Consider the following 27671-nt stretch of genomic DNA (forward strand, 5'->3'; position numbering starts at 1 on the left):
GCCCTCACTCTCTTCTCCGGCTGGCCGCCGCGGTCCGCTCGGTGCTCTCCGCTGGCTCGCCCCCGCGCTGCTGCCGCGCTCTCCTCCCTCCCCCTCCCCTCCCCACCTTCTATCGCGTCGCCGTGCTCTCCTCCTCCATCTTCGGTGGCCTCGCCGCGCTCCTCTCCTCCTTCCCGCGGCGACAGAGTTCAAGCTTCGACCTTTGAGTTCAAGCCAGCGACGGATTCCGTCGATGCGAGGCCTTCACCGCCGCCAAGCTCCTGGCGCCGGTGGCCGCTAGCTTCAGGGGAGACCGCATCCTCTCTCCCTCCCAGATCCTCCTGGTGCCGATGGATTTCTGCAGGTGAAGCAGCTCGAGGATGCGGTGCAGGAGCTCGTGGCCTCGTACGAGGACTGCGCGTACCTCGCCGAGGCGGTGAAGAATGTGCCCGGGGCGTACCAGCCGTCTGACCAGGTGCGGGCCGTGCTGCTAACTGTCTGCACTCTGTTGGTTTGGGAAGGCAACTGATTTCAGAAAGCTGATCGATACGAAGGTCGAGAAGGTCAAGGGGACTGATTTCAGAAAGCTGATCGTCGGGACACAAGGACCAGCTCATACGGCAGTTCAAAGAGGCTGTTTGGGTATGTGCTTCAGAGACTCTTATTTCTGATTGTTGAGAAGATTATCTGCAATTGTGTGCTGTAGATGCATTTGCTAGGTGCTGAGTTCCTTAACCAAAGATGCGCACAGAAGCTGTTTAACCAAAGATGCTGAAGAATGTGTCTGTGTGATCTCAAAGTGCCTGGCCTTTTGTGTGCTTGTGCTCTGTCTCTGCAGGAGGTTCACCATGCAGGTCAACCGATGCCTGGTGACGAACAAGAGGAACTTGTTATGACCAGCACCCAGAACAACATCCAGACCTGACAACATCCTAAATATAGTATATGCCCATTGACTATGAAGCCTATAGTTGAGTTGGAAAATCCTGTTCGCTGGTAAGCAGTCAGTGCCTGGTTTTATTTTCATACTCTACGAAATTTCTGTTGTCTTTGTAGTCAGATCTTAATTCAGTTAAATTCAGAGATGCTCCTAAATTCAGTCATGCTCAGAACTTGTTCTTCACTCATGTGTATAGATTGTTGTCGCAGTATATGTTGCTTTACTCTAAAAACATCCGCTTGTTGCATTATACTCCCACAGCATTTCAGAACCTAATGAATGCTATCTTGTTTCAATTTATTCTGGTGGTGTCCTAGAAACATCAATTTATTCTTGCATACAAACGTTGCAGTGTTGAAATGTTTGTGCTGAACTGCATAGAGTACAATTGACAGTAAGTGGAGTGACATGATCAAATACAGTGTTAAGATTCAGCCCTGAATAATTAACATACTCCTGTCATTTTAAGACTCAGCCCTGGACAATTGACAGTTATACTCCTGCCAATTGACAGTAAGTAGAGTGGGATAATCAAACGTTTGTGCTGAATTGCATATAGTATGTTTAATTAAATCATTGAAATTGACAGTGTATAATTAAATCTTAGTTAAATCCTGGATAACTGACACTAAGATTCAGCCTTGTATAGCAGTGACAGTGTAATCTTAATTAAATCTTACAGCATGTACAGTTGTACACCTGTCATTTTAACTGGATTTCTCTGAAATGAAGGCATAATTGCACTGGCCTGTCCTAGATATAACTCATTTTCTAGGTTTACCTTCGGTAACATATTTCTCTGAAACATTTTTCTTCTACTTTCATTGAGTAACATAAATTAGACCTATCATTGGTGTGATATGCAGGAGTACTTCTTATATTCTGTGTCATCTTTTACTCCAGTTCTTATAGTATTTGGAGTACATTGCCTGGTGTTATACTGCTTGCAAGATTAGCATAGGTTCAGAAATGGGGACTAAAAAACTGTGATTTAATACTCCAATTCAATTCAATTTCATTTTCAAGTTTCGATTTCAGTAGCAGAGGCAGAGGCTAAAAAATCTAGTACTGGTTATTATATGATTCATTCCAATGCTTTCAGTGGGGAATGTTTTTTCAGAGCAAGGAGCAGCAGCAATTTCAGATTCTTTGAGAAAATTTCAGAGCAAGGAGCAGCAGCAGCAACCTGTAACTTCTTCAGAGAAGAACTCGAAGGCAGGGAAGCAGCAGCAGCTCGAGCTCCACCGGCTGCAGGGAGAAGCAGAAGCACGAGCTCGACCGGCTGCAGAAGCAGAAGCAGAAGCATGAGCGCCGCTGTTTTTGTTTACCGGAGGAGCTACCGTGACGAGCTTCAGCGGCGGCAAGCAGCGACCGGATTGGGAGGGGACGGTGGCGATTAAGTTGATTCGTGGCTTTCCGACAAGCGTGGTTCGAGGCGGGCGTAGCTCTCGGCGCGGGGGAGCTCGGACTGGCTCGGGGAGGACTGAGGTCGGCCGTCGGCGTCGAGCTCGTGGGGGCAGCGGCGGTCGTGGTGGGAGGAGATGGCCTCGATTCCGTTGATCCACGGCCGGAGGCAGCGGAGGAGCTTCAGGAGATTTTTGGCAGGGGATAAGGATCGGGATCAGGCCGGCGGCTGGAGCTCCACTGGCCTGTAGCCTCGCCGGCGGCCGATTCTTCAAGCGCGAGCCGCGCACGCCTGTCATCGTCTATTTTTGTACAATTTGAAGATGCGCAGGGGGTTTCTTATAAATGTTTCGTAGTTCAAATTTTAGAACCCCCACAACATCTAAATCCGAACGGAGGGAGTAGATCGTTTGCTCCGCTTTTGCTTGCGGCCAGCTGAAGTTGCTCAATTTGTTGCCCCAATCTCAGCTGTACGCTGACTTGACATATGCTGGCGTCAGCCTTCATGATCTCCTCCTCGGCTTTTTTTGCGATGTCCATCGCATCCCTTCAAAGTTTAGTAATTGGCGATGGACACAGGATTATTATTAGAATAATACTGTATAAACTGGAGCTTTGGGCTGGAGGATAAAGGTTGATTACCGAATCAAAATTTCTGGAGACATTGAAACTTGGACCTGAAGCAACACCCGTCCTTGTAAGTAATGCAGCATCAGATGTTCAAGACACATTTTCTGCATCAAATCATGGTTTTGAGTCGTACATATGAATTCTCGCTACAGAGGTAAAAGAAGCTCTCTGAAAAAGGCACAATATTTCAGTTAATAAATTGGCACTACTGTATATTGTTTCTTGTATTTTCATCTCTTGTAGCTAGTTTTATCGACCAGATTTGCTGTTCAAACCTCATTCAATTCAAATCGATACAGTTCTGCACTCGTCATCTCACTAGATATTTGCATCTTCTGCATTAATTCCCATTAACTTTGCACAGGAGCTAATAACTGTGAACAATCAACTTCATGAAGAAAAATACTATTTACCTTTGGAAGGTGGGAGGAAATTATATCGGACACCATAGCTTCTGCACTTCGTTGACGTGGAATAACGTCTGAATTTCTTCTCTCCAAGTTCTCCAAAATCCTTTTTTTGTCCACGTTAGCACCCATTGAATATGAGGGGTCTGCAATTTGTGTACTTCAGGAATGTTCCAGTTGATGGTTCCACACAGTTGTATAATTAACCACCGGGGACAAGAGTTCCAGGCTTACAATATTATACCCAATGGCGACTAACAAATTTGGGAAATACAGTAGCCTACTAGGAACAAATGTTAAGAGGCTATCAATTGGATGGAAACATGCATAATGCTGCTACAACGGTAAATGATCCCAACTATGATGCATGTAAAACATGACGAAGTACAAACGATAGTTCTGTTATTGGCCAGTTTCACATTGACAGGTGGAATATAGAGACCATTCTGTACCTATGTGTATGAAAACTTCGGCAACTTGATTATGCGTCTTCTGTATATGATGACGGACAGTTTCCCCGATATCATGTGCTGCACTGACACTCAAGAAAGGATATACCTGCAATATAATAAATATCAGGATCAACTTAAGGCTATCAGCATTTATCTGATTCTAGACTGCGCGCCTAAGTGCCCTCTGCACGACCAATCAATCATCATAGCTCTAGACTTCTAGTATTGAAAAAATTCTCACACAGCCAATTATATATTTTTTCTCCCGCCGCAGTCGGTCTCGTTGGTTAAATTTATGGTCAAAGTTGGACCTCGGGAAGCGCGGGCGCACTATATTTTGGAATGGAGGGAGTACGATAATTAACGTAGGTTGTTCGTTACTTCAGCCCCGTTCACATCACTCAGGGGAAGGCCTCCAGCGATCGTTAACTATCCCCACTCACCCCTCGTTCTCCTCCCCCCTGCTTCTTTTTTTTCCTGGAAACTAGCGATTGTGGGAACTGACCGCACGAGAGGGTGGTCTTCGTATTCTTTTTTTCCTGGAAACTAGCGATCGTTAGCAGAGATTTGTAACTGTGCGCCTTATATTATGGAATTGCATGCAATTCCTAATACACCCAACATATTGGGAAGGAGGGAGTACCTCGATATGCACATCAAGATACAAGGAGGTCCCAGCTTTCCTTCCCCTCAACCGATGGCACCCCTAACATTATGTCAAGAATGTTAATTGTCACTTGAGGGTTTCAAGTATACAACAGCACATTGTTGCGGAGAAAAATGAAACTTCAGGGAGTAGCTAATATTGTACCTTTACACCATCAACCTTCACAATTGTTTCCTTGATTGGTTCTAGAAGCGATGGATCAACAGCTGCATCAACAAGCTCTAGTGTACTGCAAGTTAAGTTCGAAGAACGTCACCATCCATAGCAACATCAAAATTGTAAGACTCGTGTACACTGAACTGTAAAAGAATATAGTATGCTTAGCTATAAAACCTTGTATTCTATGTGTTTGATTTAGCAGGAAGTTATGATCATAACAGTATTACCACAGAAGAAATGAGCACATGGTTCGTGACCGGGAGGATGGAGGCTTGCAGCTCCCGCGACCTGGAGGGCGACTCGTCGCCCGCGGCCTTGCTGCCGGCATCCCCGTCGCCTGAGCTCCTTCCCGCGGCTGCACCGCCCGCCGCCTCCTCCTCCCCCTCCCCGCCCCCTGCGCCAGTTCCGGTGCTTCGGTGGGCCGACCTCGCGGAGCAGGATGACGAGGCCACCGGCCGTCCGATCGTGCGCCGGGACCCCCCGGCCCGGCCGGCCGTGACCCGCATGGAGAGCGAGCGACCGTCCCGGCGTGGCTGCTCAGACGCTCTCTCGCGGTCGCGCCGGCACGCTGCGGCGGCTCCCCCGCCGACGCCCGAAAATAAAGCCGCCTTGGGATCCCTGACCGCTCGCCGCCGCAGCGCTCCGGCGTGGGGTATCGCGGGGCGGTCCGACCAAGGTCGCGCTCGCGTTTCGTCGCGCTCCGCTGCGCCTGCTGCCTTCGCCGGCACGGCCGGAACCCCACCTCGCCGCCCGGCCGCCGCACCGGCTAGCTCCCCGATCCTCATGCGCAGCTCCCCATTCAGACCATTCATCGTGTCCTTCGGCTCTTCGACCCTCCGCTTCTCGCACCGTCTCACGCCTCGGCGCCCATGGCCCGTTCCTCCCTCCTCCCTGGCGCAGGCGCTGGCCGCGGTGGGGGTGGCGGCGGATGGGGAAACCCTCGCTACCAACCCCCTGCCCTGCTGGCTGGGTCGCATTCAGGTGGGCCGGTCGCGGCCTGGGCCCAGCGCGCCCTTGTGGGCCGAATCTTGCTCGCGTCGGGGCATCCCACCTGTGGTCACTAGTGGGCCGGCCCATCCAGGTGGCCCCTCGATATGGCCTCCGACCGGTTTCCCTCGGCAACCATTACCGCATCGGATCCCCGAATCCGCCCCCGAGACCCTAGCCATCGCCGCCCGGTCTTCCCTCCCCGCCGCCACCCCACCCAGCTCCCTCCCTGCGCCGTCCTCATCCGCGCCCATGTCGCGCGACTGGGGCGACGAAGGGCCGCGCCCCAAGCGGCGCTCCGACGACCGCAGGGACTCTTCGCGGCCCTCCCCCGACGTTGTGTGCCACGAAGAGGATCTTCGCCGGCAGCTGTTGGCACGCGACGGCCGGCGCTCCCCGCCCCACTCCGACCGCCGCTCCCCGTCGCGCCGCTCTCCGACGGGCTGACCCCGGGGCTGCTCCCGGTCCCGCTCGCCCGCTCCTGCCACCGACTGGAGGATTCAACGCCGCTGTTCCCCCTCTCCGCCTCGTCGCCGGGACGGCAGCCGCTCCCCAGTCCGCGGGGGTCACTCCCGTTCTCCTGCTCACACCGAACAACAGTTGCAGCCTATCCCCAACGCCGCCACCCGCCGATACGAGCCATCCCGCGGCGAGCCAAGCTTTCCTCCAAGCACCAGCGGGGCTGGCCGGGGCTGGCAGGGGGGCAAGAGGAAGAAGAAGAAAAGGTTGGGCCACGGCAATGGCTCGGCCCTGCCCGCTGGCCCCCTGCGCGATCCGGCGGCCCCCGCGTCGGCTGCCCTGCTCCCCGATAACCGTGCCGCCGACCTCGTCAAATGCTTCAACTGCGGCCTCGCTGGACACTCCCAGGTGGCATGTACGCATCCTCAGTGCTGCTTTGTGTGCTCGGACCCCGGCCATCCGGCTGCCCTATGCCCCAACCGCCCGATGTCGAAAGAGTTGATGATGTACGGGCATGGGATCGAGGGCCTCGGCTACTTCCACATCGAGGTGCCTGACATCCCTCCGCCTTCACCCTTGCTTCTGGCGATTGTCACCGTGCGGGATGGGGTGGCTTCTCCGGAGATGATCGAGGCGGAGCTCAACCACCTCTACCACTGCACCTGGGACTGGCAGGTCACCCTACTGGTTGACAACCAGTTCTCGGTAGTGTTCCCCGACGCGGTCAGTCACGGCTACGGCACCCACAGCGGCGACATCACCCTCGCGCTCAACAAGCTCGTGGTGGACATCTCTGTGCCTGTCCGAGACCCCTTGGCAGTGGTCGTCCTGGACACGGCATGGATCCTCATCGGCGGCCTCCCCGACATCGCCCGCTCGGAGAGGGTCATTCGGAACATGTCCTGCATCCTCGGCAAGGTGGTCGTGGTGGACGAGCTTTCCCTCCGCAAGGAGGAGGAGGTGCGGGTCAAGGTCAAATCCCTTGACTCATCCAAGCTCCGTGCCATGATCCGTGTGTTCTTCAACGACCAGGGTTTCGACCTCCGGATCTCTCACGAGCCGCCGAACCACATTGGTCGCCCCCGCATCCCCGACGACAGCTTCTTGGGGGATGGCCCCGATGGTGGGGGCATGGGGGCCATCGCAGCGACCGTGACCCCCGCCACGGCCGCAACTCCGGCTCAGAGGACAACGATGAGGAATGCGAGGACAGTCCCCGCCACGAGCAGCCTCCCGCCTCGGCTGCCAGGGGTAGCGCAGGGGTCGGCCGATCCCACTTCTCGGCCCCTCCGCTTCCCGCTGACGGCAATGACGCATCTGATGCGAGCCTCCAGGTCTTCCCAGCATCATCCCCGCGCTCCCCAGGTGGTACTCACTCCGGCATCCCCACTGCGCTCTCAGCTGAGGCCGACTCGACGCCTGCCGCCCAGCTTTCGCCTGCTGCTCCTACACCACCCGAGGTGGAGGGGAGTGACCGGAACCGGGACCCACCCCCCTCGACCCCTCGCCCCCAGCTCGGCTTGACAGACCTGGGGGTGACTGATCCCCCTGGTGCCGATTTGACCCCGACCCTGCTGGCTCTGGACGTCGTCAGGATCGCGTCTCCTCCGGCCCTGCTCCCATCCACATGCACCGCCCTAGGTGGGGCGTCGGCGGTGGTGAACACCCCTGTGGCCGCCCCCCCCCCCACCTCGGACTGCGGCCTACTCCAGGCGGGGCAGATCGACCTCGACCCCGGTGACGTCCTCTCGCCGTAGTGCTCGGATCGAGGCGGCCAGGCCGAAGGGTAGCCCAGGTACTCCATCCATTCCAGCTACTCCCGCTACTTGCTCGTTCTCTGCTCTAGAGTCGGCACCGCTTGGCCACCTCGCAAAGGTGGTTGCGGACTCGGCCATCGTGTTCAGGGGAGAGATTGAGCCCCCGTTAGTTCAGATTGAGGCGATTCGCGCTCGAGAGATCCTCGATGAGCGCCTTGCCGAGGCCCGCGCGCGCCTGCAGACCTCCTCGGGGCCTTCCTCCGAGGCCACCCCAAGCGCTCAGTCGTGTGCGGTGGCCGATCCCGCTGAGATCCGGGGCCGCACCCGCTCCCGCACCGCAGCCCTCCGCGCATCCCGAGTCTTGGGGTCAAGCAGCCCCCCAATGGTCTCGTGATGCGTACCCTATTCTGGAACATCCGCGGCTTCGGCCATCTGGCCAGCACCGCCAACTGATAGAGTACATGCGCAACGAACGAATTGACATTGTGTCCATCCAAGAAACGATGCATACGGAATTCTCCCTATCGGAACTCGAGTGTTTGAGCTCCGACTTATTTGCTTGGCACTGGCTCCCTTCTAGTGGGAGCACGGGCCACTCGGGTGGCATCCTTCTAGGTGTTAAGGATGCCACCTTTGAGGTAGGAAGCATGGACCGGGGCGAGTTCTTCGTTAGCATGGAGATCTTCGAGCGACCCTTAACTTCAAATGGGAGATCATAGCGGTCTATGGCCCGGCCTATCACCGCCGCTTTGAGGCCTTCCTCGCTGAGCTCCGCAGGAAGGTTGCGGCCGCCCAGCTGCCGGTGGTTGTGGGCGGCGACTTTAACCTCATCCTGACGGAGGAAGACAAGAGCAATAATTTGGTTAACTTCCCTCGGATGCATATGTTCAATGACTGCATCGCGGACATGGGGCTTCGCGAGCTAGATAGAGTCGGGGCCAGGTTCACTTGGACCAACCGCCAAGCGGAGCCTACCCGTTCAGTCCTCGACAGGGTCTTCGCATCTCCTGAGTGGAACATTCGCTGCCCCCTAGCTTCGCTCCGAGCGATTACTCGGATTGGTCCCGATCACGTCCCCCTTCTCCTCTCTTCGGAGAACGAGCGCCCCCCCTTTCGCCCCGCTTCCGATTCGAAACCTTTTGGTTGCGCCAGCCTGGGTTTGCCGCTGCAGTGGTCGCTCGGTGGCGCAAGGCACGCGAAGCCCCCCATCGATCCCTCTCGGCCATTGACTCCTGGCACTTCTGTGCAAAGCGGTCACGGCAATTCATGAAAGGATGGGGTGCTAACGTGGGCCGGGACATCCGGAAGCGAAAGAAAGCCCTCCTAGAGGCCATCCAGCCCCTCGATCTCCGTGCTGATGCCGTGGGCCTCTCGGCCGAGGAATGGATGTGAAGACCCTGTCGAGGACCCTGGAGGACAAGCTCACGTAAACCTGGGAATAGTTTGTAATCCAGATTAAACCCAGCCCAATCCATACAGGTATGAGTCCAACAGCCAGACCAGACCAAACCAAACTGCAAATGCTATACTCCAAACCAATCCAAACTGTACATATTTTCAAGCCAAACCCATCCAAACCATTCCCCACTTACAGTTTGAACCTAAAGTTTCAAACCAAGGGCGTGTCCGATTACTACGGGAAGAGAGGCATTGGAAGGGTGATTAGCTGCTGCTGCTGCATGTTACTCACCACCACAACGTACGTACATAGAAGTAGAACAAGCTATAATGCTAGATACTAGCACTGTATGTGACGAGCTGCACTCAATCCATCATGGTATAAGACGAACTTGTTCGCACTGTCCGACCTCGGTCGGACAACTCGCCGGCGCCGCACTGTCCAACCTCGTCGGCCAACTCGCCGGCGTCGTCGAGCGGGAAGAAGAACGCGTCCAGGCCCTTCAGTCGAGCGGGAAGAAGAACGGGTACATCTCGTAGGGCGCCATGTGACTGTTGTATATCACACTATCCGACAGTAGTTGCGCAGCTCGGACACCGCCTGCGCCACACACAGCCCACAGTCCACCGCCGCTGCTGCCACCGAGCCGCGCCATGTCCGTCGCCAGCCCCCTGTTCACACCGTCGTCTGAGTTGCCGGACATGAGCTTCCCTGCGCTCGGTCGAACGCGTCCAGGCCCTTCAGTCCATGCCGGTGGCGTTCTGGGTGTTGAGAAGGCTGAGCGTGTAGCCCGTGTCGGCATCGCTGCGGCCACTCGGAGCACGCAGTCCTACCGTGGGACGTCGCCGCGGCACTGCGCAAGGCCCCATATTGCCGAGGAGGAGCGGCTGATGGTGGTCGTGGTGTAGTAGGCGGAGGCGTGCGGGACGAGGCCGCGAGAACCTGGTCGATGGTGGTCTGTGTCTCCGCACTGGCATCATTCTTGCCGCAGTACGCGCCGATCGAGTCCATGCTGGAGCATGGACGTGCCATAGCGAGCAGGACTGCAGGAGCATCATCGTCGGCACCAGCAGTGGAGACGACGAGGAGGACGTTGCCAATGGGTGATTGCTTTCGCTGGCAAAAAAAAGGGTGATTGCTTTGATCGGGATCCTAACCTGGTCCTTGATTTAGTTCTCAGTCCATGGTTTGGAATGGTTTGAGACTGTTTGGTGTGTGACCAGACCGAACCAGACCAAGCCAATAATAGAAAAAGCCCAAACCAAACCAGCTTACATTAGCAGCTCAACCCATTTAATCCAAACCAAAAGAGACCAATAGGAAAACCGATTTGAAATTATGGTTTGAGTCCAAACTATTCCCATGTTTAAGCTCACGGTCATCTACACGGATGAGGAGGCATACTAGCGCTTGCAGGGTACGCAGAATTGGGTCCTCAAGGGGGATGCCAATACCGCCTATTTCCAGGCCATCGCCAACGGCCGGCGACTCCGTAACTCCATCCCACTTCTCTGGGATGGAGAGACCCTCCTGCAGCAGCCAGAGGACATCCGGGCCCATGTAGGTGGCTTTTACAGAGACCTATTCTCTGCCTCCCCTCGGGGAGGGCTTGCCCTCGTGCAAGACATTTGGCCGACCCACAGATGTGTCTCACCTGCGGACAACGTGGCCCTAACGGCCACGTTCTCCAAGGCAGAAGTGTGGACGGCCATTAAGGGCATGAATCCATCTTCGGCCCCCGGCCCGGATGGCCTCCCGGTGAAGTTCTTCCAGACCTTCTGGGAGGTAATTAAGCCGGAGGTGATGGCCCTTTTTGAGGAGTTCTATGTAGGATCCATCGACCTCACCAAGCTGAACATTGGGATAATCAACCTCATCCCCAAAGTAACTGGAGCATCGGATATCCGCCATTTCCGCCCAATTACGGTGATCAATGTCATCTTCCGCATCCTTGCGAAGGAGTACGCCATTAGGGTGGCCCCCATAGCGGACCGGATCACTCACACTGATCAGTCGGCATTTATCCAGGGCCGATATATCCTTGATGGAGTCCTAGTGTTTCACGAAGCACTCCATGAGGTGCACACCAAACACCTCAAGGCGGTCTTCCTGAAACTGGACTCCCACAAGGCATATTACACAGTCAGTTGGTCCTTCCTTCGGGAATGCTTGCTCCGGAAGGGCTTCGACGATAGATGGGTGACCCGCATGATGCAAATGGTCTGCTCGGGCCGGACCGTGGTTAACGTAAATGGCGAGATTAGACCATACTTCCCCACATTCTGTGGGGTTCGTCAGGGCGATCCCTTCTCTCCGTTCCTCTTCAACATGGTTGTTGATGCTCTGGCAGACATCTTAGATAAAGCCAAGGCCGCGGGACATATTAAGGGCATTGTCCTGCATATAGCAGGCAGGAATGGGATTTTCCTCCTCCAATATGCAGATGACACCATTATCATGATGGAAGGCTCAGCGAGCGACATCACGAACTTGAAGTTCCTCCTGCTCTGCTTTCAGCAGATGTCTGGCCTCAGGATCAACTTTGATAAGAGTGCGTTCATGGTCTTGGGATACTCCCAAGACGAGCGGCAGAGCATCGCGGACCGTCTTAATTGCCAGCTCGGGAGCTTCCCCACGACTTATTTGGTGATCCCCATTAGCGAGACGAGGCTCATGGTGGCTGAGCTGCGCCCCACAGTGGGTAAGCTACAGCACCGCATTGAACCCTGGCAGTGTCGCTGGCTCTCAAGGCAGCCCGGACGATGCTCATTAACTCGTCCCTGTCCAGCCTGCTCCTATTCATTATGAGCTTCTATAGCCTGCCTAAGACTCTGCACCATGAGATTGCCACAGTTCAGGGGCGCTTCTTCTGGGATGGCGAGGGCGATAAACAGAAGTACCACATGGTTCGGTGGATGGAGATCTGTAAACCTCGCGATCAGGGCAGCCTCGGGATCATGTCCTCCAAACGCATGAACATTGCCCTCCTGACTAGGTGGCTTTGGCGGATTGCGAATGGAGAGGGTGGCTTGTGGCTTCGTGTCATCCAGCCGAAATACCTCCGTGGCCAGCCACTCGCCTTCTGCCAGCGGTCCGATGGCTCCCAGTTCTGGCAATCCATCATACAGCTCCTCCCAGTCCTCCGCATCGGGACCTCGATTGCGGTTGGATCTGGCACCACCACGCTGTTCTGGTTCGATAGATGGGCTGGGGGCACCCCCTTCGCGGCTCACTTTCCTGACCTGTTCAACATCGCGGTAGATCCGCGGATCTCTGTCGCGGTGGCCCTTATTGACTTAGGGCAACTCGCGTTCCGAAGACCATTTGGACCGGCGGAGAATGCTGATTGGCAGGACTTACTCGACTGCATCGCTCTGCACGAGCCTGATCTTGATATTGGAGATTGATACGTCCATTTAGCATCATGCTTTTATATCAATATTTATTGCATTATGGGTTGTTATTACACTTTATATCTCAATACTTATGGCTATTCTCTCTTATTTTACAAGGTTTACCATGAAGAGGGGGAATGCCGGCAGCTGGAATTCTAGCTGGAAAAGGAGCAAACATTGGAAACCTATTCTGCACTGCTCCAAAAATCATGAAACTCCACGAAACCTGTTTTTGAAATTAATAAGAATTATTGAGCGGAAGAAATACCTCAGGGGGCCCACACCCTGGCAAGGAGGATGGGGGGCGCGCCCACCCCTACTGGGCGCGCCCCCCTGTCTCCTGGGCCCCATGGTGGCCCTCCGGTGTCCCTCTTCTGCTATATGCGGGTTTTTACCATGGAAAAAATCGTGGGCAAGCTTACGGGACGAAACTCCACCGCCACGAGGCGGAACCTTGGCGGAACCAATCTAGGGCTCCGGCGGAGCTGTTCTGCCGGGGACACTTCCCTCCGGGAGGAGGAAATCATCACCATCGTCATTACCAATGATCCTCTCATCGGGAGGGGGTCAATCTCCATCAACATTTTCACCAGCACCGTCTCCTCTCAAAACCCTAGTTCATCTCTTGTATCCAATCTTGTATCAAAACCACAAATTGGTACCTGTGGGTTGCTAATAGTGTTGATTACTCCTTGTAGTTGATGCTAATTGGTTTACTTGGTGGAAGATCATATGTTCAGATCATTAATGCATATTATTACCCCTCTGATTATGAACATGAATATGCTTTGTGAGTAGTTACGTTTGTTCCTGAGGATATGGGTGAAGTCTTGCTATTAGTAGTCATGTGAATTTGATATTCGTTCAATATTTTGATGAGATGTATGTTGTCTTTCCTCTAGTGGTGTTATGTGAACGTCGACTACATGACACTTCACCATTATTTGGGCCTAGAGAAAGGCATTGGGAAGTAATAAGTAGATGATGGGTTGCTAGAGTGACAAAAGCTTAAACCCTAGTTTATGCGTTGCTTCGTAAGGGGCTGATTTGGATTCATATGTTTAATGTTGTCGTTAGGTTTACCTTAATACTTCTTTTGTAGTTGCGGACGCTTGCAATAGAGGTTAATCATAAGTGGGATGCTTGTCCAAGTAAGAGAGCCTCTTTTCCTTCTGCCCAGCTCCCCGAAAACAACGTTCGACTTGCATGTGTTAAGCATATAGCTTAGTACCCAAGCACCGGTCCATCCACATATCAAATTATCAAAGTACCGAACGCGAATCATATGAGCGTGATGAAAACTAGCTTGACGATAATTCCCACGTGTCCTCGGGAGCTCCTTTCTCATTATAAGAAATTGTCCAGGCTTATCCATTGCTACATGAAGGATTGGGCCACCTTGCTGCACTTTATTTACTTTCATTGCTTGTTACTTGTTACAATTTATCTTTTCACAAAACTATCTATCACCTACAATTCCAGTGTTTGCAGAGAAACCTTACTGAAAACCGCTTATTTCCTTCTACTCCTTGTTGGGTTCGACACTCTTACTTATCGAAAGGACTACGATAGATCCCCTACACTTGTGAGTCATCAAGACTCTTTTCTGGCGTCGTTGCCGGGGAGCGTAGCGCTTTTGGTGAGTGGAATTTGGTAAGGAAACATTTATATAGTGTGCTAAAATTTTCTGTTACTTGTCACTATAGAAACTAATCCTTTGAGGGACTTGTTCGGGGTATCTCCACCCCAACCAGAAGAGCAAAGAGTTGCTCCTCAACCCACTGAACTTTTTGAAAATATTTACTTTGAGATTCCTTCGGGTATGGTAGAGAAACTGCCAGCTAATCCATTTGCAGGAGATGGAACATTGCATCCCGATTTACACCTTATCTTTGTGGATGAAGTTTGTGGATTATTTAAGCTTGCAGGTATTCCCGATGATGTTGTCAAAAGGAAGGTCTTCCCTTTATCTTTGAAGGGAGATGCATTGACATGGTATAGGCGATGTGATGATATGAGATCTTGGAATTATAAACGATTGAAGCTAGAATTTCACCAGAAGTTCTATCATATGCATCTTGTTCATCATGATCGTAACTACATATATAATTTCTGGCCTCGCGAAGGAGAAAGCATCGCTCAAGCTTGGGGGAGACTTAAATCAATGTTATATTCATGCCTCAATCATGAGCTCTTCAGAGAAATGATTATTCAAAAATTTTATGCTCGGCTTTCTCTTAATGATCACAACCTGCTCAATACTTCCTGTGCTGGTTCTTATATGCTGAAGACTATTGATTTCAAATGGGACTTATTGAAAAGAAGTAAACGCAACTTTGAAGATTGGGGTTCCAACGATGGTAAGGAGTCAGGTATGACACCTAAGTTTGATTGTGTTAAATCTTTTATGGATAACGTGCTTTTCGTGGATTTAGCGCTAAATATGGACTTAATTCTGAGATAGTAGCTTCTTTCTGTGAATCTTTTACTACTCACCTTGATCTCACTAAGGAGAAATGATTTAAATATAACTCTCCCGTTGAAGTAAAGGTAGTTGCACCTATTACAGTTGAAGAAAAGACTGTCACCTATAGTGATCCTATTGTTCCTACTACTTATGTTGAGAAACCCTCTTTTTTTTGTTAGGATAAAGGATCATGCTAAAATTTCGGCTGTTGTTCGTAAGAGTAATACTAGAACTTATACACCTCCTGAGCAAATCAAAGTTGAACCTAGTATTGCTATGGTTAAAGATCTCTTGGATGATGATTTAGATGGGCATGTTATTTATTTCTGTGGTGAGACTGCTAATATTGCTAGACCAGATACTAAGATACATAGACTTGTGGTAGGCACGCCTGTTATTTCCGTTAAAATAGGAGATCATTGTTATCATGACTTATGTGATACGGGTGCTAGTGCTAGTGCAATACCCTATGACTTATATAAAGAAATTATGCATGATATTGCATCCGCTGAGTTGGAAGGTATTGATGTTACTATCAAGCTTGCCAACAGAGATACTATTTCACCAGTTGGGATTATTAGAGATGTTGAAGTCTTGTGTGGGAAGGTTAAATACCCTGCTGATTTTCTTGTTCTTAGTTCCCCACAAGATGATTTTTGTCCCATTATTTTTGGTAGACCCTTCTTGAATATTGTTAATGCTAAGATTGATTGTGAAAAGGATACTGTCACAATTGGCTTACGTGGTATGTCTCATGAGTTTAATTTTGCTAAGTTTCGTAGACAACCTCGTGATAAAGAATCACCTAGTAAGGATGAGATTATTGATCTTGCTTCTATTGCCGTGCCTCCTACTGATCCATTAGAACAATATTTGCTTGACCATGAAAATGATATGTTTATGAAAGAAAAAAGGGAAATAGATGAAGTGTTCCTTAAACAGGAACCTATGATGAAACACAACCTTCCCGTTGAAATTCTTGGGGATCCCCCTCCACCCAAGGGTGATCCCGTGTTTGAACTCAAACCATTACCTGATAATCTTAAATATGCTTATCTTGATGAAAAGAAAATATATCCTGTTATTATTAGTGCTAACCTTTCAGAGCAAGAAGAAGAAAGATTACTGAAAACTCTGAAGAAGCACCGGGCTGCTATTGGATATACTCTGGATGATCTTAAGGGCATTAGTCCCACGTTATGCCAACACAAAATTAATTTGGAGGCCGATGCTAAACCAGTTAGAGATCCTCAACGACGACTGAATCTCAAGATGAAAGAAGTGGTAAGAAAGGAGATACTAAAGCTCCTTGAGGCAAGTATAATTTATCCCGTTGCTGATAATGAATGGGTAAGCCTTGTCCACTTTGTTCCTAAAAAGGGAGGTATTGCCATTGTTCTTAATGATAAAGATGAATTGATCCCGCAAAGAATTATTACAGGTTATAAGATGGTAATTGATTTCCGTAAATTAAATAAAACTACTAAGAAAGATCATTATCCTTTATCTTTTATTGATCAAATGCTAGAAAGACTATCCAAACATACACATTTCTGCTTTCTAGATGGTTATTCTGGTTTCTTTCAAATACCTGTGTCAGCTGAGGATCAATCTAAAACTACTTTTACTTGTCTTTTCGGTACTTTTGCTTATAGATGTATGCCTTTTGGTTTATGCAATGCACCTGCTACCTTTCAAAGATGTATGATAGCTATATTCTCTGACTTTTGTGAAAAGATTTGTGAGGTATTCATGGATGATTTCTCTGTTTATGGATCCTCTTTTGATGATTGCTTGAGCAACCTTGATCGAGTTTTGCAGAGATGCGAAGACACTAGCCTCGTCCTGAATTGGGAAAAGTGTCACTTTATGGTTAATGAAGGCATTGTCTTGGGGCACAAGATCTCCGATAAAGGTATTGAAGTTGATAAAGCTAAAGTTGATGCTATTGAAAAGATGCAAGGACATAAAAGGTATAAGAAGTTTCCTTGGTCATGCCGGTTTTTACAGGAGGTTCATTAAGGACTTTCCTAAAATCTCTAGGCCTCTGACTAATTTATTGCAAAAAGATATTTCTTGTCTTTGATAATGATTGTGTAGAAGCATTTGAAATACTTAAGAAAGTTTTGATCACTGCACCTATTTGTTCAGCCATCTGATTGGAATTTACCATTTGAAATTATGTGTGATGCTAGTGATTATGTTGTAGGTGTTGTTTTAGGGCAAAGAGTTGATAAGAAATTGAATGTTATCCAGTATGCTAGTAAGACTCTTGATACTGCCCAAAGAAATTATGCTACTACTGAAAAATAGTTCTTAGCAATTGTGTTTGCATGTGATAAGTTTAGACCTTATATTGTTGATTTCAAAGTTACTATTCACACTGATCATGCCGCTATTAAATATCTTATGGAAAAAAAGATGCTAAACCCAGACTCATTAGATGGGTTCTCTTGCTCCAAGAATTTGATTTACATATTATTAATAGAAAGATTGTTGAGAACCCCGTTGTAGACAACTTGTCTAGGTTAGATAATGTTCTTGATGACCCACTGCCTATTGATGGTAGCTTTCCTGATGAACAATTAGCGGTCGTTAGTGCTTCTCGTACTGCTCCTTGGTATGCTGGTTATGCTAAATACATTGTTGCTAAATTTATATCATCTAGTTTCACATATCAGCAAAAGAAAAAGTTTTTTTATGATTTAAAACATTACTTCTGGGATGTCCCACACCTTTATAAAGGGGTAGATGGTGTTATTAGACGTTGTATGCCTGAGCATATGTCATTTTGAATCCTATGAAGGACACCACGCTGGAGATAGAACTGCACACAAGGTACTGCAATCTGGTTTTATTGGCCTACTCTCTTCAAAGATACTCGTAAGTTTGTCTTATCTTGTGATGAATGTTAAAGAATTGGTAACATTAGTAGACTTCAAAAAATGCCTATGAATTACTCTCTTGTTATTGAACCTTTTGATGTTTGGGGCTTTGATTATATCGGGCCTTTTCCTGCCTCTAATGGTTATACACATATTTTAGTTGTTGTTGATTACGTTACTAAGTGGGTAGAAGCTATTCCAACGAGTAGTGTTGATCATAATACCTCTATCAAAATACTTAAAGAAGTTATTTTTCCGAGGTTTGAAGTCCCTAGATATCTTATGACTGATGGTGGTTCACATTTTATTCATGGCGCTTTTCGTAAGATGCTTGCTAAGTATGATGTTAATCATAGAATCGCATCTCCTTATCATCCGCAGTCTAATGGGCAAGTAGAGTTGAGCAATAGAGAGCTCAAATTAATTTTACAAAAGACTGTGAATAGATCTAGAAAGAATTGGTCCAAAAAACTTGTTGATGCATTGTGGGCCAATAGAACTGCATACAAAAATCCTATGGGTATGTCTCCATATAAGATGGTTTATGGAAAAGCTTGTCATTTACCTCTTGAACTTGAACATAAAACATATTGGGCTATTAAAGAGCTCAACTATAACTTCAAACTTGTCGGTGAGAAGAGGTTGTTTGATATTAACTCACTTGATGAATGGAGAACTCAAGCCTATGAAAATGCCAAGCTATTTAAAGAAAAAGTCAAACGCTGGCATGACAAAAGGATACAAAAGCGTGAATTTAACGTAGGTGATTATGTGTTATTATTCAACTTTCGTTTAAGGTTTTTTGCAGGAAAAATTCTCTCTAAATGGGAAGGTCCTTACGTTATCGAGGAGGTCTATCGTTCTGGTGTCATAAAAATCAACAACTTCGAATGCACAAGTCCAAAGGTGATGAACGGTCAAAGAATTAAACATTACATCTTAGGTAATCCTATCAATGTTGAAACTAATATTATTGAAATCGTAACCCCGGAGAAATAAATAAGGGACACTTTCCAGAATGTTCCAGACTACGAAAAGGAATATGTATGTAGTACGGTAAGTAAACCGACTCCAAAACAACTCCATTGGCAATTTTTATCAGTTTTGAAATATTTAAGAATTTTAGGAAGAAAGAAGTAGTCCGAAAAGGACACGAGGCCTCCACGAGAGTGAAGGGTGCGCCCACCCTTACTGGGCGCGCCCCCCTGTCTCGTGGATACCTCGTGTGCCTCCCTGACTCCGTTTTCTTGCACGTTACGTATTTTGGTCGGTAAAAATTCATTATATAAATTCCCGAAGGTTTTGACCACCGTATCACGTAAATATCTTCTGTTTTAGTTTCGAGCTATTTCTGTTGCAGATTTAAAACATTATGTCATCTCAGGATTGGAAAGGGGAAAGCTACATGGCTGATTACCTTGCAGATCCTAAGGTCTACGAGGACTTGGAACATGACGGCTGAACCTCTGAAGAAAAAGAAGACTATGAGCCTAAGGGAAAGGAGAAGACAAGTTCAGACGAGGACGAAACCCCATTACCTCAACCTGGGGATATGCATGTGAAGTTTAAAAAGTCAAGCCTCCCTGATAAAGTAAAGAAGCCAAAAATCGAGTTTATCCCTTTTCATCTCTTGCAGGAAAATAAACAGGAATTGTGCAAAAAAGTATTAAGCCTTGAGCAAGAGATCGAGGACCTAAAAAAGCAAAATACTATACTCAAGCGTAAATTGAGGAAGATGGACGACAAACCTATATCATCAACAACTCCTACTTCACCACCTCCAAGAACATAATCACATGGATATGGGCACTCCCCTTGACAACTGCCAAGCTTGGGGGAGGTGCCCTGGTATCGTATCACCATCACACTTCTATCTTTACCGTTTTATTTAGTTCGATCTTTTTAGTAGTATGTTGATCTAGTAGATTGAAGTTTTGATATCAAATAGTTTTGAGTTTTGCTTTGTGATCTCTTTATGTAATTGAGTCTGTGAGCTCTATAATAAAGATTAATGTTGAGTCAAGGGCTTTTCTATGTTGCTATGATCTTGAGAAAGTAGAGAATAAAAGAGTTCATATTGATCTTATGGTTAGTGATGACTTCATACATAAAAAGTATGAGGCATAAAAGTTGTTGAGAGTTGATAAACGTAGTTTTGGTCATTGTTGCAAATTAATAAAAAATAATAGGGAAAGAGAGGTTTACATATAAATATATTATCTTGAACATCTTTTATGATTGGGAGCACTCATTAAGTATGATATGCTAAAAGAGTTGATGTTGGACAAGGAAGACAACGTAATGGTTTATGCTTTCTCACATCTCAGTTAAAGTATATTGTCATTGACCTTCCAAACATGTTAAGCTTACCTTTTCCCCTCATGCTAGCCAAATTCCTTGCACTAAGTAGAAATACTACTTGTGCTTCCAATATCCTTAAACCCAGTTTTGCCATGAGAGTCCACCATACCTATCTATGGATTGAGTAAGATCCTTCAAGTAAGTTGTCATGTTGCAGGCAATAAAATTGCTATCTAAGTATGTATGACTTATTAGTGCAGAGAAAATAAGCTTTATACGATCTTGTTGTGGAAGCAATAAAAGCGACGGACTGCATAATAAAGATCCATATACAAGGAGCAATATAAAATGACGTTTTTTGCATTAAGATTTTGTGCATTCAACCCTAAAACACATGACAACCTCTGCTTCCCTCTGCGAAGGGTCTATCTTTTACTTTATGTTTTTACTTTATGCTTGAGTTAAGGTGATCCTCACCTTTCCCTTTTCATTTTATCCTTTGGCAAACTCTTCATGTTTAAAAGATCATGATACATATATTCAATTGGATACAAGTTAGCATGGGCTATTATTGTTGACATCACCTAAAGATGAATATGTTATGAGGCAATACAATAAGCCCCTATCTTTTTAAGTGTCCGGCTAAAGCTCCATAACCACAAGTATTGCGTGAGTGTTAGCAATTGTAGAAGACTATATAATAGTTGAGTATGTGAACTTGCTGAAAAGCTTTATTATTGACTCTTTCTGATGTTATGATAAATTGCAATTGCTTCAATAACTGAGATTATAGTTTGTTAGTTCCCAACAAAGTTTCTGAATCATACTTGACATTGTGAATTGATTGTTACTTGAGTATAATAAAGCATGTGATAGATCTATATATGTTGCTGTTATAAGAATGATCATGCTGCCCTCATATCCGTATTTTATTTTTATCGACACCTCTATCTCTAAACATGTGGACATATTTTTTGATTTCGGCTTCCGCTTGAGGACAAGCGAGGTCTAAGCTTGGGGGAGTTGATACGTCTATTTTGCATCATGCTTTTATATCAATATTTATTGCATTATGGGTTGTTATTACACTTTATATCTCAATACTTATAGCTATTCTCTCTTATTTTATAAGGTTTATCATGAAGAGGGGGAATGACGGTAGCTGAAATTCTAGCTAGAAAAGGAGCAAACATTGGAAACCTATTCTGCACTGCTCCAAAAATCCTGAAACTCCACGAAACCTGTTTTTGAAATTAATAAGAATTATTGAGTGAAAGAAATACCTCAGGGGGCCCACACCCTGGCCAGGAGGATGGGGGGCGCGCCCACCCCTACTGGGCGCGCCCCCTGTCTCCTGGCCCCCTGGTGGCCCTCCGCTGTCCATCTTCTACTATATGAGGGCTTTTACCCTGAAAAAATCATGGGCAACCTTACGGGACGAAACTCCGCCACCACGAGGCGGAATCTTGGCGGAACCAATCTAGGACTCCGGCAGAGCTGTTCTGCCGGGAACACTTCCCTCCGAAAGGGGGAAATCATCACCATCGTCATCACCAACGATCCTTTCATCGGGAGGGGGTCAATCTCCATCAACATTTTCACCAGCACCGTCTCCTCTCAAAATCCTAGTTCATCTCTTATATCCAATCTTGTATCAAAACCACAAATTGGTACCTGTGGGTTGCTAGTAGTGTTGATTACTCCTTGTAGTTGATGCTAATTGGTTTACTTGGTGAAAGATCATATGTTCAGATCATTAATGCATATTATTACCCCTCTGATTATGAACACGAATATGCTTTGTGAGTAGTTACGTTTGTTTCTGAGAACATGGGTGAAGTCTTGCTATTAGTAGTCATGTGAATTTGGTATTCGTTCAATATTTTGATGAGATGTATGTTGTCTTTCTTCTAGTGGTGTCATGTGAACGTCGACTACATGACACTTCACCATTATTTGGGCCTAAAGAAAGGCATTGGGAAGTAATAAGTAGATGATGGGTTGCTAGAGTGACAGAAGCTTAAACCCTAGTTTATGCGTTGCTTTGTAAGGGGCTGATTTGGATTCATATGTTTAATATTGTGGTTAGGTTTACCTTAATACTTTTTTCGTAGTTGCAGACGCTTGCAATAGAGGTTAACCATAAGTGGGATGCTTGTACAAGTAAGGGCAGTACCCAAACACCGGTCCACCCACATATCAAATTATCAAAGTATCATATGAACGTGATGAAAACTAGCTTGACGATAATTCCCATGTGTCCTCGGGAGCTCCTTTCTCATTATAAGAAATTGTCCAGGCTTATCCTTTGCTACATAAAGGATTGGGCCACCTTGCTGCACTTTATTTACTTTCATTGCTTGTTACTCATTACAATTTATCTTATCACAAAACTATCTATCACCTACAATTTCAGTGCTTGCAGAGAAAACCTTACTGAAAACCGCTTATTATTTCCTTCTGCTCCTCGTAGGGTTCAACACTCTTACTTATCAAAAGGACTACGATAGATCCCCTACACTTGTGGGTCATCAGAGATGACCGCACCAGGTGGCGACTAGAGCCATCTGGGCAATTCTCCGCTAAATCTCTCTACCAGGCTATAGCTCCCTCGTCGGGTCCTGAGGCTCTTCACCACCATCTGGGAGATTCGGCTCCCCTTGAAGATTAGGATCTTCTTGTGGCAATGGATTCGCGGCCGCCTTCCATCCGGCGTGGAGGTCCTGAAACGCAACGGCCATGGTGATGGGCGTTGCCCGCTCTGCGGGCCTGAAGAGGAGTCGAACCATATCTTCTTCACCTGCGTCTCCGCGCAGTTTCTCTGAAGCTGTTTCCGCGAAATAGTGGGTGGAAGCTGGGACCACAACTTCCCCGCTCTCTTCGCCGAACTCCAGGCGTTACCACCCTCGTCTCGCCACATTAGGTGGTTGACCATCGGTGTGCTAGCCTGGACGTTGTGGACTGTTAGGAATAAGCTTGTGATTCAGCGTATCCCTCTTCGTCGCGCGATTGACGCTTTGTTTAAATGGTCTGGTTATTTGCAGCTTTGGCGGCCGCTTAGCCGCCCCAGAGAGAGAGACGCCATCACCTCCATTATCACCCAGCTTCGCGTGATGGCTCTCCGGATGGCTCCACCACTTCCCCCACCACCACCGAAGCCGGATTAGATCTTCTCTACCTCGCCAGCACCGTTTATGTGTTGTGCGTGCCTTGTGTCTGTGTTGGGCTTGTTGTGCTGTGCCCACAGTTGAACCTGTGTAGTGTTTATGTGCCTGTGTGTTGGACCTTGCTTGCGGTGGCGTTGTGTATGTGTGTTGTTCAAATGGTACCATGTTGACTTTGTTCTCTGGTTGCTTTATTTATAAAGCGAGGCGAAAGCCTTTTTCGGTGTAAATGAGCACATTGCATTATTTCATGGTTTATATACTTTTCCATCCATGTGACTTTAGAAAGCTACACCTTGATTTCGATATTCTGGAGGCAGAGAGTATAAAGCGCTAAATATGGAGAAACGGATGAAAAATAGCTGTAAACATGACTTGTTAAGAAGATACATTGATTAGTTTCCATCCATGTGACTTTAGAAAGCTACCCCTTTAGAAAGCTACCCCTTGATTTCGATATTCTGGAGGCAGAGAGTATAAAGCGCTAAATATGGAGAAACGGATGAAAAATAGCTGTAAACATGACTTGTTAAGAAGATACATTGATTAGAGTTCAATTGAAGATCACTTGACACACCTAAAATAGTTACCTCTCGTATCCTGTCTGGACACCAGCTTTAAGAATCATGCCTGAGACAACAAGGCCAGCTAGTGGATCAAGATAAGGTAATCCAACAATGGAGCCACCTGTAAAAATTTAAAAGCAAAAGATAATCAGGGTATTAAAAAATCATGTTTCTCCTTGAAGATAGTATAAGTAAACAACATCTTTTGGTGAAATTCACAAACTAAGATTGCTTTGCAACAACAACACAAAATGATGCACACATTTTTCACCATCAGGCCTAGTAGAGCTCTACTGATATGCAAACAAATTTCTTACTTCAGACTCTAAACATAGATTCATGGTGTTATCTTGAACTCGAGGCTCACGATAGCAATGAACCAACTATTCATGTTATAAGAATGTAACACAAAGTTCTAGTAAAATGGAAGTTCAAGCATCATTGAAGGTCTTACCTACCCCTACTAGGGCAACAACAGATGAAATAGCATCCGCACGATGGTGCCATGCGTTAGCTTTCATCAGCCCACTCCCTTCCTTCTCCCCAGCTCTTTTCGTAATCCAATAGAGCCTGTAATTCCAGTATAGTAAAACTTGATGAATCATCTTATGAAATATCACATGAGATTTATCTCTACAAGAAAATCAAGAAAGTAAGTTCATACTAAACAAAGAACCACAAGGAAATCTTGATACAGATATAAAATGGCTAGAAAATCATCATTATGATAGCAATATATCATAATATATGGCCTGTTTAAGTTGTACACACAGTAATCTACATGACTAAATTTCAATTTTTCAAGCTTTACTAGCAAGATGCCCGTGCATTGCACGGAACATCAAGATGCATTTTTTTACAAAACACCTGTTGTGATTAAACCATGCGGGAGTAATCACGTGTAAAAACTAATGATATCTCAAGAAAAAGGAGAGATAAGGCGAGGAGGAGTGGGGCGTGGTGGTGATTGATGGTCGGACTGAGCGAAGGCATGGGGATGGACGACGCTGACAGTGGCCACCATGCTAGATTGTTCCAGAGACTTTCTTTTTTAATTGCTCAACAATGAGGTTGTGAGAGATAAGGATGAACGAGGGAACGCCTTATCTGCAAATATGGAGAGGTGCGGGTATCTTTTTGCAAAATTGCCATAGTTTGCTTTCTATCCGTCAGATATAGATCGAACGATATATATTGCAAGATGGCAGGCACGCCATCATCACCAACTCGGTTTTTTATAAGAGTAGAGACATATCCTCCATGAACAAAGGTAGCAAACAAAATTAGTGGCTACAAAACAGAAGAGTTTAATAATTTAATCGTCTTTATGAATTTGTTATGAAGGGGAGCCTTGGCACAGTGGTAAAGCTACTGCCTTGTGACCATGAGGTCACGGGTTCAAGTCCTGAAAACCGCCTCTTACAGAAATGTAGGGTAAGGCTTCGTACAATAGACCCAAAGTGGTCGGACCCTTCCCCGGACCCTGCGCAAGCGGGAGCTGCATGCATCGGGCTGCCCTTTTTTTTTATGACTTTGTTATAATTCAGACCAAAACTTATTTACAGATTTGACCCTTTTGGCTGCGCCATGGATTAAGTCCTGTACTGAGCCGAAATATGGCAGTTCTTACCACGCCAGGCCCAGCACCCAGCAGCATGGCAGTGTGATTTCGCTGCTCCACACCCAGTAATGTTGCCAAAAAGGTCAGACCTTGGAAATAAGTTTGGTATGGGGTTATCGATGATGCTAAATATAAAAATCTGTTGTGGTAGACCATCAAATCTAACAGAAAATAGAAGCAGTTGTCCATGTATACTCATGGCACAGTAAAATCTAGGACAAACCCAGTGCTAGAAGCTCCCACAGCAGGTGGGGTCTGGGGAAGGGTTATTTGAGGCAAGCCTTACCCCTGCACAGTACAATGCAGAGAGGCTGCATCGAACACGGTAAAATCTAGCGAAAAAAATAGCGAACAATATTTCAAACTGCAACAAAATGAAATCGTCAAACTTAATAGAAAACGGAAACCATTAGGCAATGCTTTATGACACTATCCACATACCCTTCTTTGATAGATATTGCTAAGGTTGTCATACTCAATGCAAGGACTGGATGTTCCAAATCTATTGCATGATTATGCCCACCACTACCATGGTTGTGATTCATCTGTGATATGTTGCCAATTATATCAGGAGCAGAAGACATAACTCCCTGAAACAAAGAATTCAGCACATTAAGTCCATGCATAATCATGTCTTACCGGAGTACCAGTCATCAGAAGAAACCATCCACCTATTGTCAAAAAAAAGTACCAACCAAAGAATGATACTCCCTCCATTCCATAATTCTTGGAATTATGGAACAGAGGAAATATAACTTAAATACATAAATTTTGCATGATTGTTAATGAGAAGTATTAGACCTGAAGAACTTCAAAAGAATGCCAGGCAATCCCACCTGCAGTAATCAACAGCATACTTGAAATTCCAAGAGCTCCTAAACTCTCGAACTTTCCATGACCTGGGAGTGGAGAGGAAATGTTGATAGGTAAACCCTCAATGTTTTGTGGGCACAAGCAGAGAATGTGGTAACAAAACGACATTGTTGTATGTATTGTTTACTACAACAGGGGGTCATTCAAGTAAAATGTAGAAGCAATAGCATAATGCACTTTCCTGTTTTATTTTTCTTCTGGATATGATATGCACATAGAGCATGCATGTAGGTGCAATGGTGCACTTGCACAAACAGTGAGAGCTTACATGTTACATATGACAGATCGATGTTCTGTTCCAACCAATGATTTTGAAAAAACATGAGGTAATTAATAATCAGATCATGACCATATTCTGAGCTCTAACTTTCTTTATGGGCCTAACAATTTAATCATAAATCTGAAGAATGGAAGGTGGAAAGTGTCCTTGATGAATTAATCTGGGAATTACTAGTTCTTGCATCTGAATCCCTCATGATAATTTTGCAGTACGCTTTTCGCATGTATTAGAAATCAAAACAAGCTGAGTTGAACCCAAATCGTTGGTTCTGTTAAAGAGGGAAAGGGCAGTCTCTCGTATGCCTGCACAATTGGTTTCCTCGAGAAAGTGGGAATGGTGAGCAGAACAAGGTTCGGACTGACCATACGGATGATCCTTGTCTCTAGGAACCTTGGCCGCCTTGTACGACAGCAGAGCCACCCCGCTCAGCACCTGCACAGATCAAAATCCTGCACCATTAGCATCAATTAAGAAAATGGCTGCGCACTTGTTTCCGAGACGTACGATGTCAGAGAGGGAGTGAGCGGCGTCGGCGGTGATGGCCGTGCTGCCGGAGAGGTAACCGGTGATGGCTTTCCCTACGGTGAGGACGACGTCAGCAGCGAGGCCCAAGCGGAAGATCTTCTCAGATGCCTCGCCGCTTTCCTCGCCGTGGTGGTGGGAGTGGCCACCGTGGCCGCGGGCAGGGATGAGCCAGTTGCCGCCGCTTGGCTCACCCGGCGAGGCGAGAGGGGCGAGCACGCGGTGGGCGCACGCTGCGGAGAGGTGTGGCCCACGGCGAGAGAAGGCGGCTCGGGCGACCCCGCCGGCGAGGTGGGCGAAGCGGAGGCCCATTCGCGCAAGGGGAGGAGGAGGTGCGCTCTGATGAGAATCGTTCTG

At 47.2% G+C, this 27671-nt stretch overlaps 2 protein-coding genes and 1 long non-coding RNA gene across 4 annotated transcripts; 1 reads left to right on the forward strand and 2 right to left on the reverse strand.

Annotated features, from left to right (window-relative positions):
- The first annotated feature begins 338 nt into the window (after nt 1-338).
- Nucleotides 339-2141, forward strand: LOC119296140. The gene is made up of 4 exons (XR_005144889.1): nt 339-454; nt 534-621; nt 818-975; nt 2040-2141. It is a non-coding gene; the product is annotated as an uncharacterized LOC119296140 (long non-coding RNA).
- On the reverse strand, nt 969-2659 carry LOC119296139 (cleavage and polyadenylation specificity factor subunit 7-like). Its single transcript, XM_037574530.1, has 2 exons — nt 2106-2659; nt 969-1292 (listed from the first exon to the last, which is right to left on the reverse strand). The coding sequence occupies exons 1-2, from the start codon at nt 2620-2622 to the stop codon at nt 1192-1194; spliced, it is 618 nt and encodes a 205-aa protein (XP_037430427.1). The 5' UTR covers nt 2623-2659; the 3' UTR covers nt 969-1191.
- LOC119296138 (metal tolerance protein 2-like) lies at nt 1907-27662 on the reverse strand. 2 transcript variants are annotated; one of them, XR_005144888.1, is made up of 13 exons: nt 27297-27662; nt 27155-27224; nt 26441-26538; nt 26081-26229; nt 24473-24588; nt 24043-24139; nt 4624-4708; nt 4456-4518; nt 3813-3918; nt 3367-3506; nt 2966-3057; nt 2248-2870; nt 1907-2167 (listed from the first exon to the last, which is right to left on the reverse strand). XR_005144888.1 is itself a non-coding variant. In XM_037574529.1 (12 exons), the coding sequence occupies exons 1-12, from the start codon at nt 27624-27626 to the stop codon at nt 2681-2683; spliced, it is 1536 nt and encodes a 511-aa protein (XP_037430426.1). In that variant the 5' UTR covers nt 27627-27662; the 3' UTR covers nt 1907-2680. The 2 variants fall into 2 exon arrangements, 1 of the variants encoding a protein (XP_037430426.1); XM_037574529.1 differs by having other exon boundaries at nt 1907-2870.
- Nucleotides 27663-27671: the final 9 nt, after the last annotated feature.

The sequence above is a fragment of the Triticum dicoccoides genome, chromosome 4B (assembly GCF_002162155.2).
Source record: "Triticum dicoccoides isolate Atlit2015 ecotype Zavitan chromosome 4B, WEW_v2.0, whole genome shotgun sequence".
Classification (NCBI taxonomy): Eukaryota; Viridiplantae; Streptophyta; class Magnoliopsida; order Poales; family Poaceae; genus Triticum; species Triticum dicoccoides.

What these genes read in the sequence shown, in the direction of transcription:
- LOC119296139 (XM_037574530.1), bottom strand. Translation starts at nt 2,622, where the DNA reads ATGACAGGCGTGCGCGGCTCGCGCTTGAAGAATCGGCCGCCGGCGAGG. An exon ending in CTTCTCTGAAGAAGTTACAG is followed by an intron (nt 1,293 to 2,105) that starts GTTGCTGCTGCT and finishes TACTCTATGCAG; the next exon opens with TTCAGCACAAACATTTCAAC.
- LOC119296138 (XM_037574529.1), bottom strand. Translation starts at nt 27,626, where the DNA reads ATGGGCCTCCGCTTCGCCCACCTCGCCGGCGGGGTCGCCCGAGCCGCC. An exon ending in TTTCCTCCCACCTTCCAAAG is followed by an intron (nt 3,058 to 3,366) that starts GTAAATAGTATT and finishes GATTTGATGCAG; the next exon opens with AAAATGTGTCTTGAACATCT. An exon ending in TCTCCAGAAATTTTGATTCG is followed by an intron (nt 2,871 to 2,965) that starts GTAATCAACCTT and finishes TAAACTTTGAAG; the next exon opens with GGATGCGATGGACATCGCAA.